The sequence below is a fragment of the Centruroides sculpturatus genome, unplaced genomic scaffold (genome assembly GCF_000671375.1).
Source record: "Centruroides sculpturatus isolate CEXI.00-Female unplaced genomic scaffold, Cexi_2.0 scaffold82, whole genome shotgun sequence".
NCBI classification, from domain to species: domain Eukaryota; kingdom Metazoa; phylum Arthropoda; class Arachnida; order Scorpiones; family Buthidae; genus Centruroides; species Centruroides sculpturatus.
The window spans coordinates 587,743-605,459 of NW_019384498.1; the positions used below are offsets into that span (position 1 = coordinate 587,743).

Genomic DNA, 17,717 nt, shown 5'->3' on the forward strand with positions numbered 1-17,717 from the left:
TCCGTTGCGTGTCGCTTCGCGTTGAATTTTCGTCGATGTTAAGCCTAACAAAGACTATTGTATCGTTAAAAATTATTTTTTTATTTTGTACAAACAAAATAAATATATTGAAAAATATAAAAATAATAAAAAATTATACTTCAGATGTTAATTTAGTATCAAAAACGTAAAATATTTGAGTAGCCCAAGACATAGCCGAAGATTGAAGCGCCACAGCACTGGCGAAAATTTAAATTTGCCGACTGGAATTCTTTCGGATGATTGACGTTTCGGATGATTGACTTTCGGAAAATCGACGCTCTACTGTACATACATATCAGTATGATTATTTGTTGAGCATCAGTTTGTTGTGGGAATGATGTTTGTCCAAGATCTAGAAAATGGACAATTCTCAAACAATAATTTAGGCCACTACTTTTAAAATCATAGTTCATATCTGTTAATGAAAAATAAGCAAGCCAGTTTTGCTTATATATTTCATCTGTCTGTACCCCACTTTTAATACTTTATCCTTTACTTTGCTATAACACATTCTAAACAATTCTATTAGTCTTTTTTCTCCTTTACTTCAGTGATAGAATATTTTCCACTTTGACTACAATATCATTACATCATTCCATTTTGAAAATAATGACTAAAAACCAAGAAAATACATGAATACAAGCACAAATTTGTAAAGGCAAATATTCATCTCTCTTGATTCAGCATAATTTGCCAACAAGGATTGGAAAACAGCAAATATCAAATATTTGTCACAAGTAAATAATCCACACTATTTAATATTCACAAAATGTTGCCTAGCATTTAGCAAATATAAAATGTGTTAAGATGCTCTTATATGCATGCTGTAGTCCTATGAATTCAGTAACAATTATAATATATCATTTAGTGCAAGGCACACTGCTTCTAGCTTTCCCAAAATCACATGAACCAAAGTGGTAATGCACATTCCACATCATGACTAGGAATGAATTAAACTATTATACTTAACATATCCTAGACATGTCCGAATTGGAGAAAAGAGTGAGGAAGAAATAAAGTTGATCTCTTATCAGAGTACAGATAAATGAAAACTAATATACCCCAATAAATGCCTACAAGCGTTCTCACAGTTATCAATCTAATTCAAAAGAAATGTTAAAATTATTTCTAATTTACATTACATAGTGTAAATATATTTCATTAAGCCGCAATAAAATAGAACCCAAAGAAATTTTATCTTTATTAATAAACTTTTCAAACTTCTGAAAAAATATACTTTTGTAGCCATTTGTCAGATATCTGACAAATAGCTACAAAACTATAGCTTTAAAATATAATATAACAACTGTCCTAATTCTAAGAGAGATAAAACAAACATCTATATTAATAAATTTTTGATAAAACATATCTGAAAATAATGTATAAAACAACTTATATTTAAATTCTGCAAGATAAATAAATTCACACAAAAGTAATTCTGAACATTTTAAGAACAAAGAATAAATGTTTATTTCATAAATTAACACTCAACAGAAGACAAGCAGCATTTTAATCCAAAATCTTTTTCCAATTTAAAAAAATATGAATCCATAAATATAGAGAATTAATCCAAATTCAAACTGCTCAAAATAACTACATAGAATATTTTATCTATTAATAAAACAAGGTAAGCCAAAGCCAAATAAAACAAGCCAAAATCTAATAAAACTAAATTGCTTGAACAATGTAGTACAGTAGAGCATCGATTAACCAAAACAATTTGGGACTGGAGTTGTACAGATAACTCAGTGTTTTTCAACCGGGGTGCCACGGCGCCACGATTGGGGTGTTGCAAAGTTTAGAGCCTTTAGGAATTTTCTTGGAAATTTACTTAAGTGTAGTTCAAGATAACTCATTGTCAGTTCTATTTTGCTATGAGATATCTAGTATGCAAATAAACTATGACTAATCGCATGTTAATGTAATGTTCTACGCTACATGTACGCACGACTCGTCACGAGTTTGCCCAAACCACATTGCTTGGCCTTCATGTTCCCAGTCCCAGTACCAGGCCAACCACCAGAGAAGAACGATGTGGACACTTATGTCCATGTCGTTCTTCTTGTGTCTTGTATATACTTTAAAAAGCGTTGCATTGTACTTTGAAAAGCATGTGGTTTCAATCACAAAGTAGGTGCATATTACAGTATTTTTATAGTATTCAAAAGCAATAATGACAAATAAACAATTTTTATCATTCTTTTAATTTAATTTTTTAAATTTGATATGAAAAGGATAAGAAAAAAGTAAGGAAATATTTACTTTATATATGCCTTAAAATAGTATAAAAAACTTAAGAAAAATTGTTTATCAATAAAATGATAATATAAAATGATGATATATTTGATAATAAAACTATCAGTATATTTAAAAAACAATAGCAAGACTATTATTTTACATGTAGGTATTTCGATAAAATTCAATGAACTTAAATTTTGATTTTGAACACATAGAAACACTTTTGCATTGTGCGTAATATTCGTTTTCGCAAAAATTCATCTGGCCCATTAGTCGTCCCCCCCTTATTCAGATTCTAGATCCGCCGCTGGTCAAGGGTGTCATGATTTGTTACTTTTCAATTAGGTGTGCCAATCAATGAAAAAGGTTGAAAAACACTGGGATAACTGATAATTTACGAAAAAATATATTTAACACAAAACTGTACTGTATATATTTTGTATTACATATCTTACAAATACATACCTTACATAAAGTAGTACATTAAAGCAGGCCTACAGTTTAGGTTGGCAGGGAAAAGGAGTGCTGCAGTGCCACAGAACTAGCAGAAATTTGAATTTGCCAATTGGAATGCTTTCAGTAAACCAATGTTTTGGTTGATCAATATTCGAATAATTGATGCTCTACTGTATTTTTTAAAAAAATTACAAATTATTTACCTCCTGTAATCTCTCCTTGGAGACCGTGATCTGCTTCGCCTTCTTTCTCTACTAGCATGACGACGGTCTCTACTTCGACTCCTATAAACATATAATATAATCAGTGAAAACATACATAAGTGAAAGATACACAAAAAATAGAAAACTTCTAATCTATATAATTAGTTGCTTTTGAAGCAATAAAATAAAAATTTAAAAAATTTAATTTATAACAAGAACATCATGCAACTTTATCGTATCATGATAGAATTGAGGCAAAGCCAGAAAGAAAGAAGTGATCCCTGCACTTGTTAAGTACAGAAGAGGCAATTCCTTGTATCAGTCAGACATGAGAGACATTTGCCAACACTAAGAGATGATCCAAGAACAAAGCATTTGCAATTCTTTTGTTTTGTTCATTTTTTGCACCTATTTTCCATTAGGCACATGCAATGCTGTTTTTATTTTTGACCCCTAGGCCTAAATTTCATTAGGCATGTTGAGTCACATTAGAGAGCATAGACATTCTCACTAATAGTTTAACAGGCCTACCTCTGTATATTGAAAACAAAGTCAAGGACTCCCACTTTTTACATTTAAATGACCTCTCATTGCATTTTTGGTTCCTCATTGCAATTAATGGAAAATGGCAACATTTATCAAAATTAGGCTATTAAATTTTGAGAATAAACTCAATTCTATAAGACCTTAAAAGACATGTTAGCAACCATGGAACATTGTGTGATATTGCTTTGTCGAGTGCATTCGTGTTATGACCTAATATCTCAAAAACTAAGTCATGAATCCCCAGTTTTATTATATTTTTGGATTCCTCATCACAATTAATGAAAAATGGCAAAGTTTAATTAAAACTGATCAAACAGATTTTGAGAATGAACACAATTCTGTAAGCCACATAAAAGAGGCTTTGCTAACACTGCCTGAAAAATCCAAATCATTTGAGAAAATCAATTTTTTAAACATTAAAACCGTCTTAAATCTCAACTCAAGGAATCAAATATTTTATCTATCATGATGTGTTTGAGAGAACTTGATGGTTAGAAATACCCATGGATCCCAAGGTTAAAGCAAGTATAAAATTAAAATGCTATTTAGCATGTATGTAATTTTAAATTATATCTGTAATAAATAACAAAATTAATAATGAACCTGCTACGTCTTCTATCTCTAGTTCTGCTATGACTGCGACTGTGCCTTCGTCTTTCTCTACTTCTACTACTTCTTCGCCCTCTACTGCGACTACGTCTACCTCTGCTTCTACTTCGCCGGTTTCGATTAGTTCGTCCTCTGCTTCTACTTCTTCTACCATGACTGCGACTTCTACTTCGTCTTCCTCTGCTTCTGCTCCGGCTTCTACTGTGCTTTTTCTTTTTACTACTGCTACTCTTCCTATCAAAATTATAAATGAAATATTTCAAAATAGTAATACCAACAATACATTATGTAACCAAAGAGTATAAAACTTAAAACACAAATAATTAAATTTAAATTATTGATATCTTCATACATAAAAGCAATTGTTCTAATCATAGTATTCAGAGCCATCAATTAAAAATAAATTTAACTTGTAAGAAAATTAAATCACATAATTGCCCAACATATTGGTTATGTAAATATTACAAATTTTATAATGAAGATTTTATCTTTTAAATTTAGGCTTAATAGCAAATAAACCTATATCTAAAAAACTAAAATCTAAATAAAATTTTTTATTATTAAATAAATTATTTAAAAAAATAGTAAAATATTAATAAATAATTTGTTTTTTGAAACCATGTCCTGTTTTATAATTCTGGTGTAGTAAACACTAGTATCGTGTTGTATTCTAAAGACAATTTAGAATACAACACGATACTAGTGTTTACTATGCCAGAATTAATAAATAATGTTTATGAACAAACAAAACAATGAAATGACAACAGATATAGCCTCTATGATTAAACAATTCAAAACAAAAAGCAAGCTCTGATAAATTTGGGTTCTGACACATTTATTACTTTAAGCTATCTTACTATTATGTTTACAATATAGTAAGTTTTGTAGAGCTGTAGTTTGTAAACAAAAGGTATATTAACCTTTCGGCAGCGGGTTAGTCAGGTATGGTTCTATCTCTATGTAGTGGAAAATAAATGTGAAAAATTTTTTGAAGTATTTTCCCACGCATTTTTGTCATTACCATTTTGGAAAAAGATTTTGTAAACAGTTATGTATAGTAAAAAAATGTCCTTTTTCAAAGTGAATTTTTTTCATGTGGCACTGGTGAATGACGGCAATATCCGCAAAAGAATTTTGCGGATATAGCCGTCATTCACCAGTGCCACATGATTGCCCTTGATGGAGTTATCTGTTGGTCACTGCTGAGTGGTTAAGTTCTACAAATGTCCTAAATTGATAATTTTAAGGTTTATTTAAAAAACTGACACTGACACTGACACTGTCATATATATGTTACTGTGAAAGACTGAAATTAGAGAATGTCGACACATACAAAATACGTCGGTGAAAGACTGAATATTTGGTTATATTATTATACATTCAAACAATCGCCACTGTATGTTGACAAGCACAGATAAGCTTTGTTGGAGGTTGAAACGACACCTGAGAAGATGATGTCACCAGACAGGCGACAGTCTGTTGCCAAATTCTTCGCCAGTCTGTTGCCAAATTAGTTTGCCTATATGAACTAGGCCATCGCCTAGTTCATATAGGCAAACTAGGCGATGGCCTAGGGCGCTTGAATTTGGGAGGTGTGGCATGACGAAAGTACATGCATAAATTACAATACATAATGAAAAAATAAATTCTTTTTGATCACAATCCTTTCTCACGTGGTGACCTGCGAGTTGCCATTTTGAAAGTAGCGCCATAGTCTCACGATCGTGATATTGCGTGCTGCGTATTGGTTAAAATTAGATACTCTATTTTACATTAGTGTTTTATATTGTTGCGTATTTTTTTTAATGGAGCGATGTTACAGTCATTTACCTAAAACGCTGAGTTTGCTTGGGCCCGCAGTGCTCTCAAGCAGCTTTATACCTGTAATCAGTTCGTAATTTGTAAGAAAAGTTACTTTCCATAGATGAGATTTCTTCTCAAGAAATATCGCCGAGAGAAGCAGCTGCAGCTAATTCGAAAAGTGGAGGGCAAGGCTATACACGCTGTCATTGCAAAAAGAAGTGTTCCACGAATAAATGCAGTTGTAAAAGCAAGGGACTCTTGTGCAATTCAAAGTGCCATAACAGTTTAAGTTGTTGCAATAAATAAGATTATATACCGTTAATCACATAATATATGTGTATGTGTAATTTTGTGTATTATTTTTCTTTTCTGATTAAGAATGTACTGTTCGTTTTAGGTTCAACAGTTTATTTACATGTGCTGTTACTTAAGTTTTCTCCTATTTTGACATATTAAAAAGTTGTGTTTTTGTCTTAACATAATAAAAATATTTTTATTCAACATTCATCATCAGTGCATGCTGAATGTCAAAATTTGCCAGTGTAAGTAAGAAATAATGATATTTAGCAAATATTTCGTACATACACGAAACGATTGTGTGAATGCTGACATTCACTGGAGAATGTTGGCATTCGCCAGATATCGGTCATTCACAGTAACATATATATTTTTGTCTAAGTATTTCCACTAAATAATGTTTATAATCTGAAGCATACTACAATTTTGAAAATGGTTGAGAACCACTTAATCTAGATAGTAAGAGTAATTTCAAAGTATTATTTAAAAAAATCTAAATTTATTCTAAAATGTATCTGATTAAAAACTTTCTGGATTCAATAAATTATATATAAATTTTTGTAAGAAAAATCTTTTTAAAAATATAATTTAAATCATACCGCCTGTTTTCTTTGTTGGCAGTGCTACTATCGTCCAATCTTCCATTTACTTCATCCTATTGTTGAAAATCCAGCAGAATGATGTAAGTGTTCAGGAATCACATTGGATCAAATCAGATGCAAAAGGTAAAAAAAAAAATAATATTTATTTAATTAATAAACTATATATTATTTTTACTATTTATTTACTAATTACCTTCTAGATGAGCAACTTGCTATCTGAAAATTAAAACACAAACATACTATTCACACATACCATACAATTTTGAAAACTGAATACCACTTGATTTTCTAACTAGCATTAATTTATACATGTACATACATATATTATACTTACTGTACTATAAATCAATAAAATATTCATTTCTATTTTCATAATACCCAATTGTCATTGGCATTCAATTTTCACTCTGCACTTACCTTTTAATTTTTACTGCATTACAATATATGATTTTAAGTTGTCATTATTGTCCAATGTTTAGAACCCATTCAACAAAAATTCAGGATCTTTGCCAAATATAAGTCATCAAATGATAACCTATAGCACAGAGGAAGGTATCTATGAAATTTTATCTCACTGATGTGATGGAAATCGAAATAAAGTTATTTGAAACTGAAAGAAGCAACAGTGTTTTTTTACAGAAGAGAAAAAAAAGCATTGATAAACTTAAAATTTTTTACTTCAAATTTATTTTCTAGTTTAACACTTGAATCAGAATTTTATATATTTATCATAAGAATTAAAGCTAAAATTCAATCAATTTCCATAAGTTTATGTGAACCTACTACAATTTCCAATTAAAACAAACTTTAAAAAAAAAATTAATAATAATAAATTAATTTCTATTTACTTGTTCAAAACTGTACTTTGACAATATATCAAAGTAATGAAAATTAATCAGCGTAACATAGTCACAGTTATTGTTAGTAAGTTTTTCCTCCAAAAAGCAAAGAAGTTATTAGTATGAAACTAATAGCAAAGTTGTATAATTACACTAACAAAAAAAAATTATAAAATTAACCATAAATCAAAGATTTATTTTGAAATCATCAAAATGTTACAAGAATAATGGACAACTAATAGTTTCTTTTAAAATATTGAATTTAATTATGCATTATCCTCTGAATAATTTAGAAATCTGCATTCAAAACTTATACAAGAAATAATTCTACATAAATAAAATTTTTTTACAAAATTTAAATTAAACAGAATTAGAGTATTTTACATTCTGTGGAAAAAACAACAGTACTAAACAAATGAAAGTTTCCTGTTCAATTTTTTTTATTAATTTTATACATAAACTATAAAATTAAATATTTATTTTAAATCTCAAAACGTAAAATCTATCTATCATTTTTATTATTTACATTAAAAAATTTCAAAATTTTGTAACTTCATTGTATCATGATGGTAAATGATAATTACTAATTTTTATATTAACTTTATTTTAAATTGTACTGAATTATCATTTATAATCCTTTTTATAATTTATATAAAAGTCTGTTAGGTAAAGAATACTGTTTACAACTGTCAAACTTTTTTAATTTGCACAATAATTTAAACGTCCTACAAGCATTTAGAAATCTACAAAAAAAATTCAAAAAATTAAAAGTATTAACACACAAACAAAACATAAGACATTCATCCTGATGTATTTAAATTTTTTATCTACTATTCATCTACATTTGGTAATAAACAATCACTTAGAAATTTAAAAAATAAAAGAATTATGTTTACTAATATAACTAACTGAAATTAGTAAGTTATATATTGATGTATTAACAGTTGTCTAATTGGTCATTTCTTGCATTTCCTAGAAAGATTACTCATTGGGAAATATCTACATTCAGACATTTTTTTTTGTACTTTTCGTAAATACAATATTTTGTGATTTAATGAGCAAGTTCTTCATTGGCAATACCACTTGAGTTCCTAAAAACAAACTCATTCTTAAAATAATTTTTAAAACTGATAAACAACTATGCCCAAAACAGATTTAGACTGATAAGCTGCAAGAAAAACTACTTACTGATTATTATTATTTTGTCAGATTTTGAAATTGTAGTGTTTATTAAATATTTCCTCTTAAACTATGTTGATGTATCTGCAATTCAAACAATCAAGAGTCCTTAATCAGTAGAACAAAACTAATAAATATTTGCCATCTCATATGCTAACATTTTAAAATAGTATGTCATATTATTATTTTAATTTTAAATTGTCAGAATCAAATGATAGGATGATAAAATCTAACTGTTTATAAAATTCAATATACTTCATTTAGTAATCTGTGCATAATGTAAAAACATCTTAAATTTTTGTTAAAGATATTATATATCTAAGGAAAATAATTAATTTTAAGTCTTCTTGTTATAAAATATTTTGTAGAAGTATATTAATGCTTAATTTTCTCCTGTTAATAACTATGATCTCTTTAAAATAATTTTAATTGTAAAATTATTTCTTCAGATCAAAACATTAAATTGCATTACATTACTTGTGCTATAATTTTATTCAAATTTAAAAATGAACAAAACCAGAAAATAATTCACCAAATGTTATATCATTTAAATCATTTATAATATTTGAAATTTATTTTAGAAAATTTATAAATCTATTTTTTCAAAGTTATCTGAAGAAAAAATTTTAGATATTGAATAAAATAAAAATGTTTATACATTTTTAATATAACATGAATATATTCTCTAAGGAATTTTTACACATTATTCTTATATAAATTTCTCAAAATAAAATCTTCCATACTTCATAAAAGTTCATAAAATGATCAATTAATAATTACAGTCAAGCATTTTTTAAAATATCTTGTTTTTAATCATCAAAATCTCAAAAATATTACACATTAAATTCATCTAACAGAATAAGTTTTCCAAACTATTTATTTATTTTTATTAAATGACAATCATTTCTATTTTTGTATGAAAATGTATTTTATGAGATCAATTTAATATGTAATCATTTGTATGAGTTTCTGATGTAAATGGTTTAATAAATATATCTTCTGGTAAGCATCTATTCTGGTAAGCATTTTTGAATTTATAATTGTTGTCTAATCATTTTATGAATTTTTAAAATGATCATTTTTTGATTTTGAACAAAAACTATTTACAAGATAATTACAAAGCAAATACCTGTATGTATCCTATTGATGAAATTGGAAATATCTAAAATATTGGATAATAAAATTTTTATTAATCTTCTATTTAAGAAAAATTCTACACACATTTCATCAGATATTCCTTCTCTCAGTTAATTTTAGTTAAAAAAACAACCTTTAAAAATTACAATTTCTGAAATATAATTTTTAAAACTGAACTTAAGATTCTGGTATTCTTTTAAAATCAGATCCTAATTACTAATGAAATTAATGAGTTTTATACATTGAACATGCTTCTATAATATTTATATATATAACAGTAAAAACTAGAATACAGTATTGAATATATATTTGATTTGAAATTGTAAAACAAATAAGAATTTGAAGTGATAAAGAATTCCTTGTTATTTCCTTATGCGATGTGATTTTATTATAAATGTTCCTACATTATATTATTACTTAATAAAAAATGCTGATTATTATTACTTAACAACATAATTTATACAATGCCAAAGATTTGTTTTATAAAATGGTTTGGTTATGCTTAGTTCTTATTACACATTCATTTTCATTCAAGTTTCCTTAGTTACTCCGAATCCCAAGTTTAAGGATAACGCGAGTTAATCCGCGTGTAAAATAACTGATTAACTGGTGTCAAGGAATCCTGACTAGATTTAGAATTAATCCTCTAGATTCGTTTAAACATTAACAGCCCTTCTAGAAAAAGTTTAGTGATCCAATCTTGAGATTGTGTCCCTGTAAGCGGCGTAAACTTAGTTCTACGTCCCTGGCTTCTCACATATATATAATACAGTAGAGCGTCAATTTTCCGAATCAATTGGGGACTGGGGTTGTCCGGATAACTGATTTACGTACGAAAAAATAGTTTAACGTATCCAATGTCGAAATTTTTCTCCGTTGCGTGTCGCTTCGTGTTGAATTTTCGTCGATGTTAACCCNTTTTAGGAAAAATTATAGTCTGGCAAATTAAGAATCTACATTAATTTGTATACATGCAAAATGGCATTCCTAAATTTAATTTAAATGAAATATACATAATCATATGCATAAACACACATGTATAATGAAATGTAAATTCTTATTTTCGATTATAAATTTAACATATTTTTGTGTATTAAAAAGTTATGTTTTATTAACTTTTATATTCAGAAAGAAATGATGCTAAAATACAACTTAAAACATGTTATTGCAAGAATAAAAATCAAATTTAACTGTCATCGTATATATAAATATATATATTTATTAAAAAATTTATTTTCAATAATAATTTCTAAATACATGAAACTTTAAAAAATTTTGGTTTTTCTAATTAAGTCAACGATGAATAAGCATCATAATTATTTACAATTCTTAAACATAAATTTTTAAAGCCCTAGAACTAAAGAAAAATTTAGTGCAATAATTTCTTTGTTATAAATTGTATTATTTTTGAAAATATTTTCTAAAGAATCCTAGAAACAATTCAAACCATTGATTATTTTAGTTATTGATAAAAAAGTTTATTACCTATACCTAATCAATGAAAAGTTTAAAAATATATTGTTAAATAAAAATGCACAAGATTAAATAAACTGAAATTTATTGCTTGTTCCAATTACATCAGTTTTCTATGTGCATTCTACCATGATCACTATACCTCTCTCACACAGGTAATCAACAAACACTATTTTTTAGGAAGTATATGTTGAACTTCTTAAATTTAAAATAAATTTTCCCTAAAATAAATTTAATAATTTTTACATTATACTGTATATAGCATGTGTAAGCACACACACTTAAATTAATTTATATATGATTATTACTTTCTGAACTATTCATTAATATCAAACTCAGATGTTATTTAGATCATATTTTTTTTTGTCATGTTCGTTTATTAGCATATGAAGCAAATATTCAAAGCAAAAGTTTAAATTAAATTAAAAACAGTTTTAATTAGAATAAAATAAAAGTGCAGCATTGGACTGTATCCTACTTTGTGTTTTGAACACTCTTGTTTGTGAAAATAAATTTCTTTCATGACATCATAAAACTGGAAATCCTCCTTCACACAGACAAACTAGTTCTGTTACTAATGTTAATGTAAACAGTGTTGTTTCAGCATCAACAATAAACAAAATAGCTCTGAACTAATCTATACAGAGGAAGAAATGCAGTTCCTCATGCAATTTTTGAATAAGATGTTGAGCAATTTTATGCCATCTTATTAAAAAATTGCATGCAGGACTGCATTTCCTTAACATATTGCTCTATGTAAAAAAAATGCCTCTTGAGAAAGCTCTCAAATGCAATTTCTAAACAATTTTATCTATTCAAAGTGGTTGCCAGACTTAACTATCAATTTGAATCCTTTAGGTCCACTGAAGACCAATATTTGCTAGAATCTAGATAACATTTCTAATCAGACAAGGACGTTCAACAAGAAACAACAAAATAATTATTCATAATCAACCAAAAATCTTTCTCTTGAATAAGCGATCAAAATATTAGTAGTAGGTGAGTGAACAGAGAAAGAAACTATGGTATATTAAAAAACTACAACCAAAATTACACCAGAGAGCATATTTTTTATAAATTATTTTTATTTGATCCTGCCTCTATTTTTATTATTAATTCTTATTAATTCAACAAATTACAAAACTTGTGGATTTTGATATTTCTAAAACCTATTTTTCAGTTATTTATTTATATTTGTATAAATGCATAAACCTATGATATGACTAATGCCATCTATTCATCAGTCCCTCCTTATTTACTGAATAAGCAACAATTTTATGCAAAATATGTATTTTGCATAATAATGTTGTAATTTCTTTTAAAATTTTTATTTCTCTCCTCAATAATAATTATTATCGCTTTAAAAATAATGTTTTCCTCAGTTATAAACAATATTTGAAACCTTCATGCAAAGCAGTCTGCATTCTACGTTTTTTTTTCTTAGCAGCTAAACAATCTTACTCACTAAACTACTAACAGATGTTTAAAAGATTAATTTTAACTTCCTTTTCAAAATAATAACAAATGTTTATGAATAAATTAGATTAGAGCTAAAAACTTTGCATTGGTTATATTTAAAGATTGATTATATATATTTCAAAAAATCCCTTCTTAGTGTGTGTTCTCGTGACATATCCTAATTGTGTACCAAATTTCAACTTTCAACTCCTAACCATTTGGGCTCTGCGCTTATTATTATTATCAACTCGTCTCAATTAATATATATATATATATAATCGAGACGAGTTGATAATAATAATAAGCGCAGAGCCCAAATGGTTAGGAGTTGAAAGTTGAAATTTGGTACACAATTAGGATATGTCACGAGAACACACACTAAGATAGGATTTTTTGATATTCCTCCCCACAGGAAAGAGGGACAGGATTAAGGCTTAACACTTCCATCAACAATGGAAGTGTTACGTAACAATGGAATTGTTAAGAAAAAGTGATATGCAAGACGCAGATGCAGTTTTTTTTTGTTTTTGTGGGAAATTGAACATATTTTTAGACCCATCTAAAAATTCTCTAATCAGTCTGGAAATAGGGAGACCTAATTCTTTAAAAACAGGTAAGGTTGACTATAACGTAATAATCTTAATCTTTGCTATTGTTACTTTTGCCTGAGAAACGCCAGACCTACCTGCTAGTATTTAAATATTTGATTTAAAATCTAACTACATGCATTTATTATATATTCAGAAATATTCAATTTCCGAAAAACAAAATAAGAAAAAAAAATTCCTTAGATAATTTAATATATTAGCAATCTTAAATTAATATTACTAACATTCTAACTAAATTTTTAAAATTAAAATGTTTTCAAAATTTAAATTTAATATATTTTTTTTCTATGAATTATAGCCAATGACAAAAGGGATATTTCTTACTGTTCAATATTTCTACAACTTTTTGAAATAAATACAAAATAATAATAATAATAATTGATGACAATAATTAAATATTAATTCATCAATTTTCGTTAAGATATTTTAAATAAATGGCTTTCAAATAAAAGATGATTGAAATAAAATTTCTATATTAACATACAATTTTAATCAAACCAAATAAGAATATTCAAATTGAAAAAATCTTATTTTCAAATTATTTAATAAAAGATTTTTTTTCATACAATTTTTCATCATTAAATTTATCATATTTCATAAGATGACAAATCATTTATAATTAACTACAAAATTTCACATAAATAACAAAAAGTGGTGATTTATATGAATTTAAAATATGTTTCTATTTCAACATTATTAGTTATTATATTAATTTAAAAATTTTTTCTTTAAACGTTTTTACTTCTTTCATTATAACACAACTTTTTTTTTTTCATCTATAATCCTACAAACTATATATAAACCTCAATGTAGAAATGAAAAGAATTAAAAATACTAAAACAAATCAAATTTCGTAATTATAATACAAAAAACATCATTTAAAACAAAATTGGATAATTTTAAATATTAACAGTGGCAAAAACCATTTTAGCTGAAAACATACTCATGTAAGATATTCAATATTAAATTCACTAATTGATTTTATTATATAATTTCTTTGCTGGAAATGAGTGTTTAACGAAACTATTTTAACAATATTTTTAAACATTAAAATAGTCATTTAAAAAAACTTTTGAAGAAAAACATCAAATTATGTTTTCTAATTTTGAAAATAATGCCATATTTCTATAGAATTGCATCATTAGTATACAAATTTGTCACATTATTTCATAAATTCATAATTGTTCATCTAAATTCATGTAATAATTTGTGTTCAATGATCCAAGTATTTTATTTTGCATGCATATATAGGGTGTCAACAGTCCCTTCAATCCAGCAGCAATTTCCTTCCAAACCTACTGAAGATGTATTCATTTTGTCAATGAAATTACATAGGAAGTCATGAGCGTCAAAGGTTCCATCTGATTCTCTGATCTTTAAAATCATTTTCAAGGTCACTTACATTGTAACTTTTTAATAAGCAGAAGTAAACTAAATCAATAACAAAGTTAAAGAGCATCATTTAATTTAGTTTAAAACCATTTTCTGGATTATTAATCAGTATTGTGTAAACAGATATTTAAAAGATATTAATTTTAAAAAAATAAACTTTAAATTAATGAGGAGTAAAGTAATTCTGTTTTAAATGGAGGAAAAAAAAAATTAAATCTAATTCACCATGCTTGACTTCCTTTGTAACTACATTAATTTCGTTAATGTATCTTCAGTACTTTTGAAATGAAAAAGGTGCAATAAATAGACTTTTGAAACTCTGTATGAAGGTAAAACAACTTTTAAACAGATATAATTTATAATCAAAGCTACTGTTTTTAAAACAATTAATTGAAAGATGGCATTAACTAGATGTAGGAAATTCTCATTCATGCATACAGTCGACCCCCCTATAACGTACGTTCCTATAACGACAATTCCTATAACGCAGTGAAAAAATTGTAGCAACTTTCATATAACGTACCTCCTATAACGTCGTTTCGCGAGAAGATTAATAGAGTCTGGACCAATAGTGGATGAGCAGCCGAACTACTTTCCTCCGACCCTGCGCCACGCTACGGAGCGGCTAAATTGAGTTTGCTATCGTCTGTTTAGTATTATATATAAATTATATATAAATTAGGTACTGTACATATAATTATATATTAATTATATATAAATTAGGTACTGTATATATAATTATATATTAACTTAATTTATTGTAACTTTATTATAATTATATATATGCTTTCTGCCGCCTGGCAACACGCTACGGAGATTTTAGGCTAGTAAGTTGAGTTTATTATCGTCTGCACAGTATGTAAATTAGGTACCGTAAGTCTAATACAGCACTAATTTTATACATTTCTTGTGAAAGAAACACTTCTTATTCAACGGCCATAAAAATTATTTATATTAATGATGTCTCCAAAGGTCAAGTTATTTTTCTGCGAAAAATTCGTTATCAGAAATTGCGGCCGCCGTTTCGTGTGCTGTTCCGCGACGAAGACAAGCTTTGAACAACGGGCGTAGTCGAACGGTACACACTCGGTAAGTAATCCTATAATTTTTTGTTTATAGCATAGTTTATACGGATTACTCCCAAAAAATTATACGTGTTTTGGAAATGTTGAGTGGAATTAGTCTAGAATCGGTTAATTTTATAGAAGAAAACCTTTCGAACAGCCTTAGTCCATAAAGTTCCCACCTATCGGGCTGCGATTGGCTCATGTATTTAATCGTTCCTACAACGTAATTTTCGGTTAGCGTGGAACGTATCTAAGCGTTATAGGGGGGGGTCTACTGTATTAGCTTAATATATAATTTTTTCATTAAAAGAAAATTTTTATTTAAAACAAAGACCTGTTTTACTAGTTAAAATTTTTCTTCATTTTTAATAATACTAAATATATTCACCAATTTTGGAATGGTAATTTAAAAATAAATTTTAAAACTATTAAGTAAACAAAGCATTTTCAAATAAATTTAAAAACGAAATACCTTAAAATAAGAGGTTTGTACTAAATATAATTTCTTAGTTGGTTTGATGATTATTTTACATTTTTGTCAACTTTATAAATTTTTATATATAATAATAAAATATTTAATCAGAATATTGTTAAATTACAAAATATAATAGTAGCAAAGCATTATTTGTCACTTAACAACTGTTCCAACAAATTTCTTTTGAGTTTATTCTATGTTGAAAATTCTAATTCTATTCTATACAGATAAAATATCTTAAATTTCTGCAGTTTATCAATTATATTTGTTAATATGCATTTTAACACTCTCACATCAGCTTTTTATAGAAAGTATCATAAAAAGAATGAATTTACAAAGACTAATATAGAAGATCAATGACTGCACATATTTTAGATGCAACAGGAGAAATAAGTAAATTGTAAGGAAAATTTATTGCTCAACTCAAATATTTTTGATATTAATAAATTCAAAATTAGTGTTAAATTTACAACATACAAATTATATTATTAAAATAAACAAAAACAGCAATATTTTATGAATATTTAAATTTAGTGATTAAAACAAAAAGTTCAATTAAATTGTCTCCTCAACTGATTTCAACTTAGAAAGTATAAAACAATCTTTCTCCAGCAATATTTTGAAATAAGCAAATTTTTGCTAAATTTATAACCATCCTCAGAATTTATATATCAAAATTAATAAAATATCTTTAAAAAAAAAAAAAAAATTCTATTGTTTGAATGGAAAACCTGAGAATGACTAAAGATTTACCTAAAAATTTCTCTTTCAAAATATTTATCCTGAAAAAAGATATACTTGTACATTAAAATTAATGTTAAAAAAATTTATTTTGATATAATGAAGAAATGCTTCATTACAAAGTATATAAATATATTTTCCCTATGACATGCATTTATATGACATTTTATATATACATATTTTTTTAAAGTAAACACTATTTAAATGTTTACATAACAAAAACTAAACAATAAAGAAAAAAAAAATCTTCCTCATATTTAATTTTAAATACTTTTCACTACTACAAATTTTTAACAACTTTTTTCCCTACAAAAATTTACTTTTATTATAATTTAACAATTCAAAAGCAATGTTTTTAAAATATGTCAAATACTTTATAAGTATATTAATATTCTCAATTACAAAATAAATGGAAATACTAATTATAAAAAGAATAATTAATATACAACACAGAATTACCTAAGAGATATATCCTAATAATTCAAAAAATAAAAAAAAATAACAACAACAACAAACAACAATAATAATAAAAAAGAATAAGTTCATTTCATTTAAAAATCTAATACCTATTTC

General features: G+C 26.6%; 1 protein-coding gene across 21 annotated transcripts in view; it reads right to left on the reverse strand.

Moving 5' to 3' along the window:
* The window catches only part of LOC111621974 (RNA-binding protein 39-like), a 148,204-nt gene that overhangs the window by 59,533 nt on the left and 70,954 nt on the right, over positions 1 to 17,717 (reverse strand). For 11 of the 21 annotated variants that reach the window (XM_023364244.1, XM_023364239.1, XM_023364243.1 and 8 more), the window contains 4 exons: positions 9,923 to 9,955; positions 6,773 to 6,828; positions 4,068 to 4,307; positions 2,919 to 2,999 (listed from right to left, as the gene is read on the reverse strand). In XM_023364244.1, coding sequence (XP_023220012.1) covers positions 2,919 to 2,999; positions 4,068 to 4,307; positions 6,773 to 6,828; positions 9,923 to 9,955 — 410 coding nt within the window. The remainder of the gene's footprint in view (positions 1 to 2,918; positions 3,000 to 4,067; positions 4,308 to 6,772; positions 6,829 to 9,922; positions 9,956 to 17,717) is intronic. The other 10 variants (XM_023364252.1, XM_023364251.1, XM_023364249.1 and 7 more) reach the window with 1 other exon arrangement.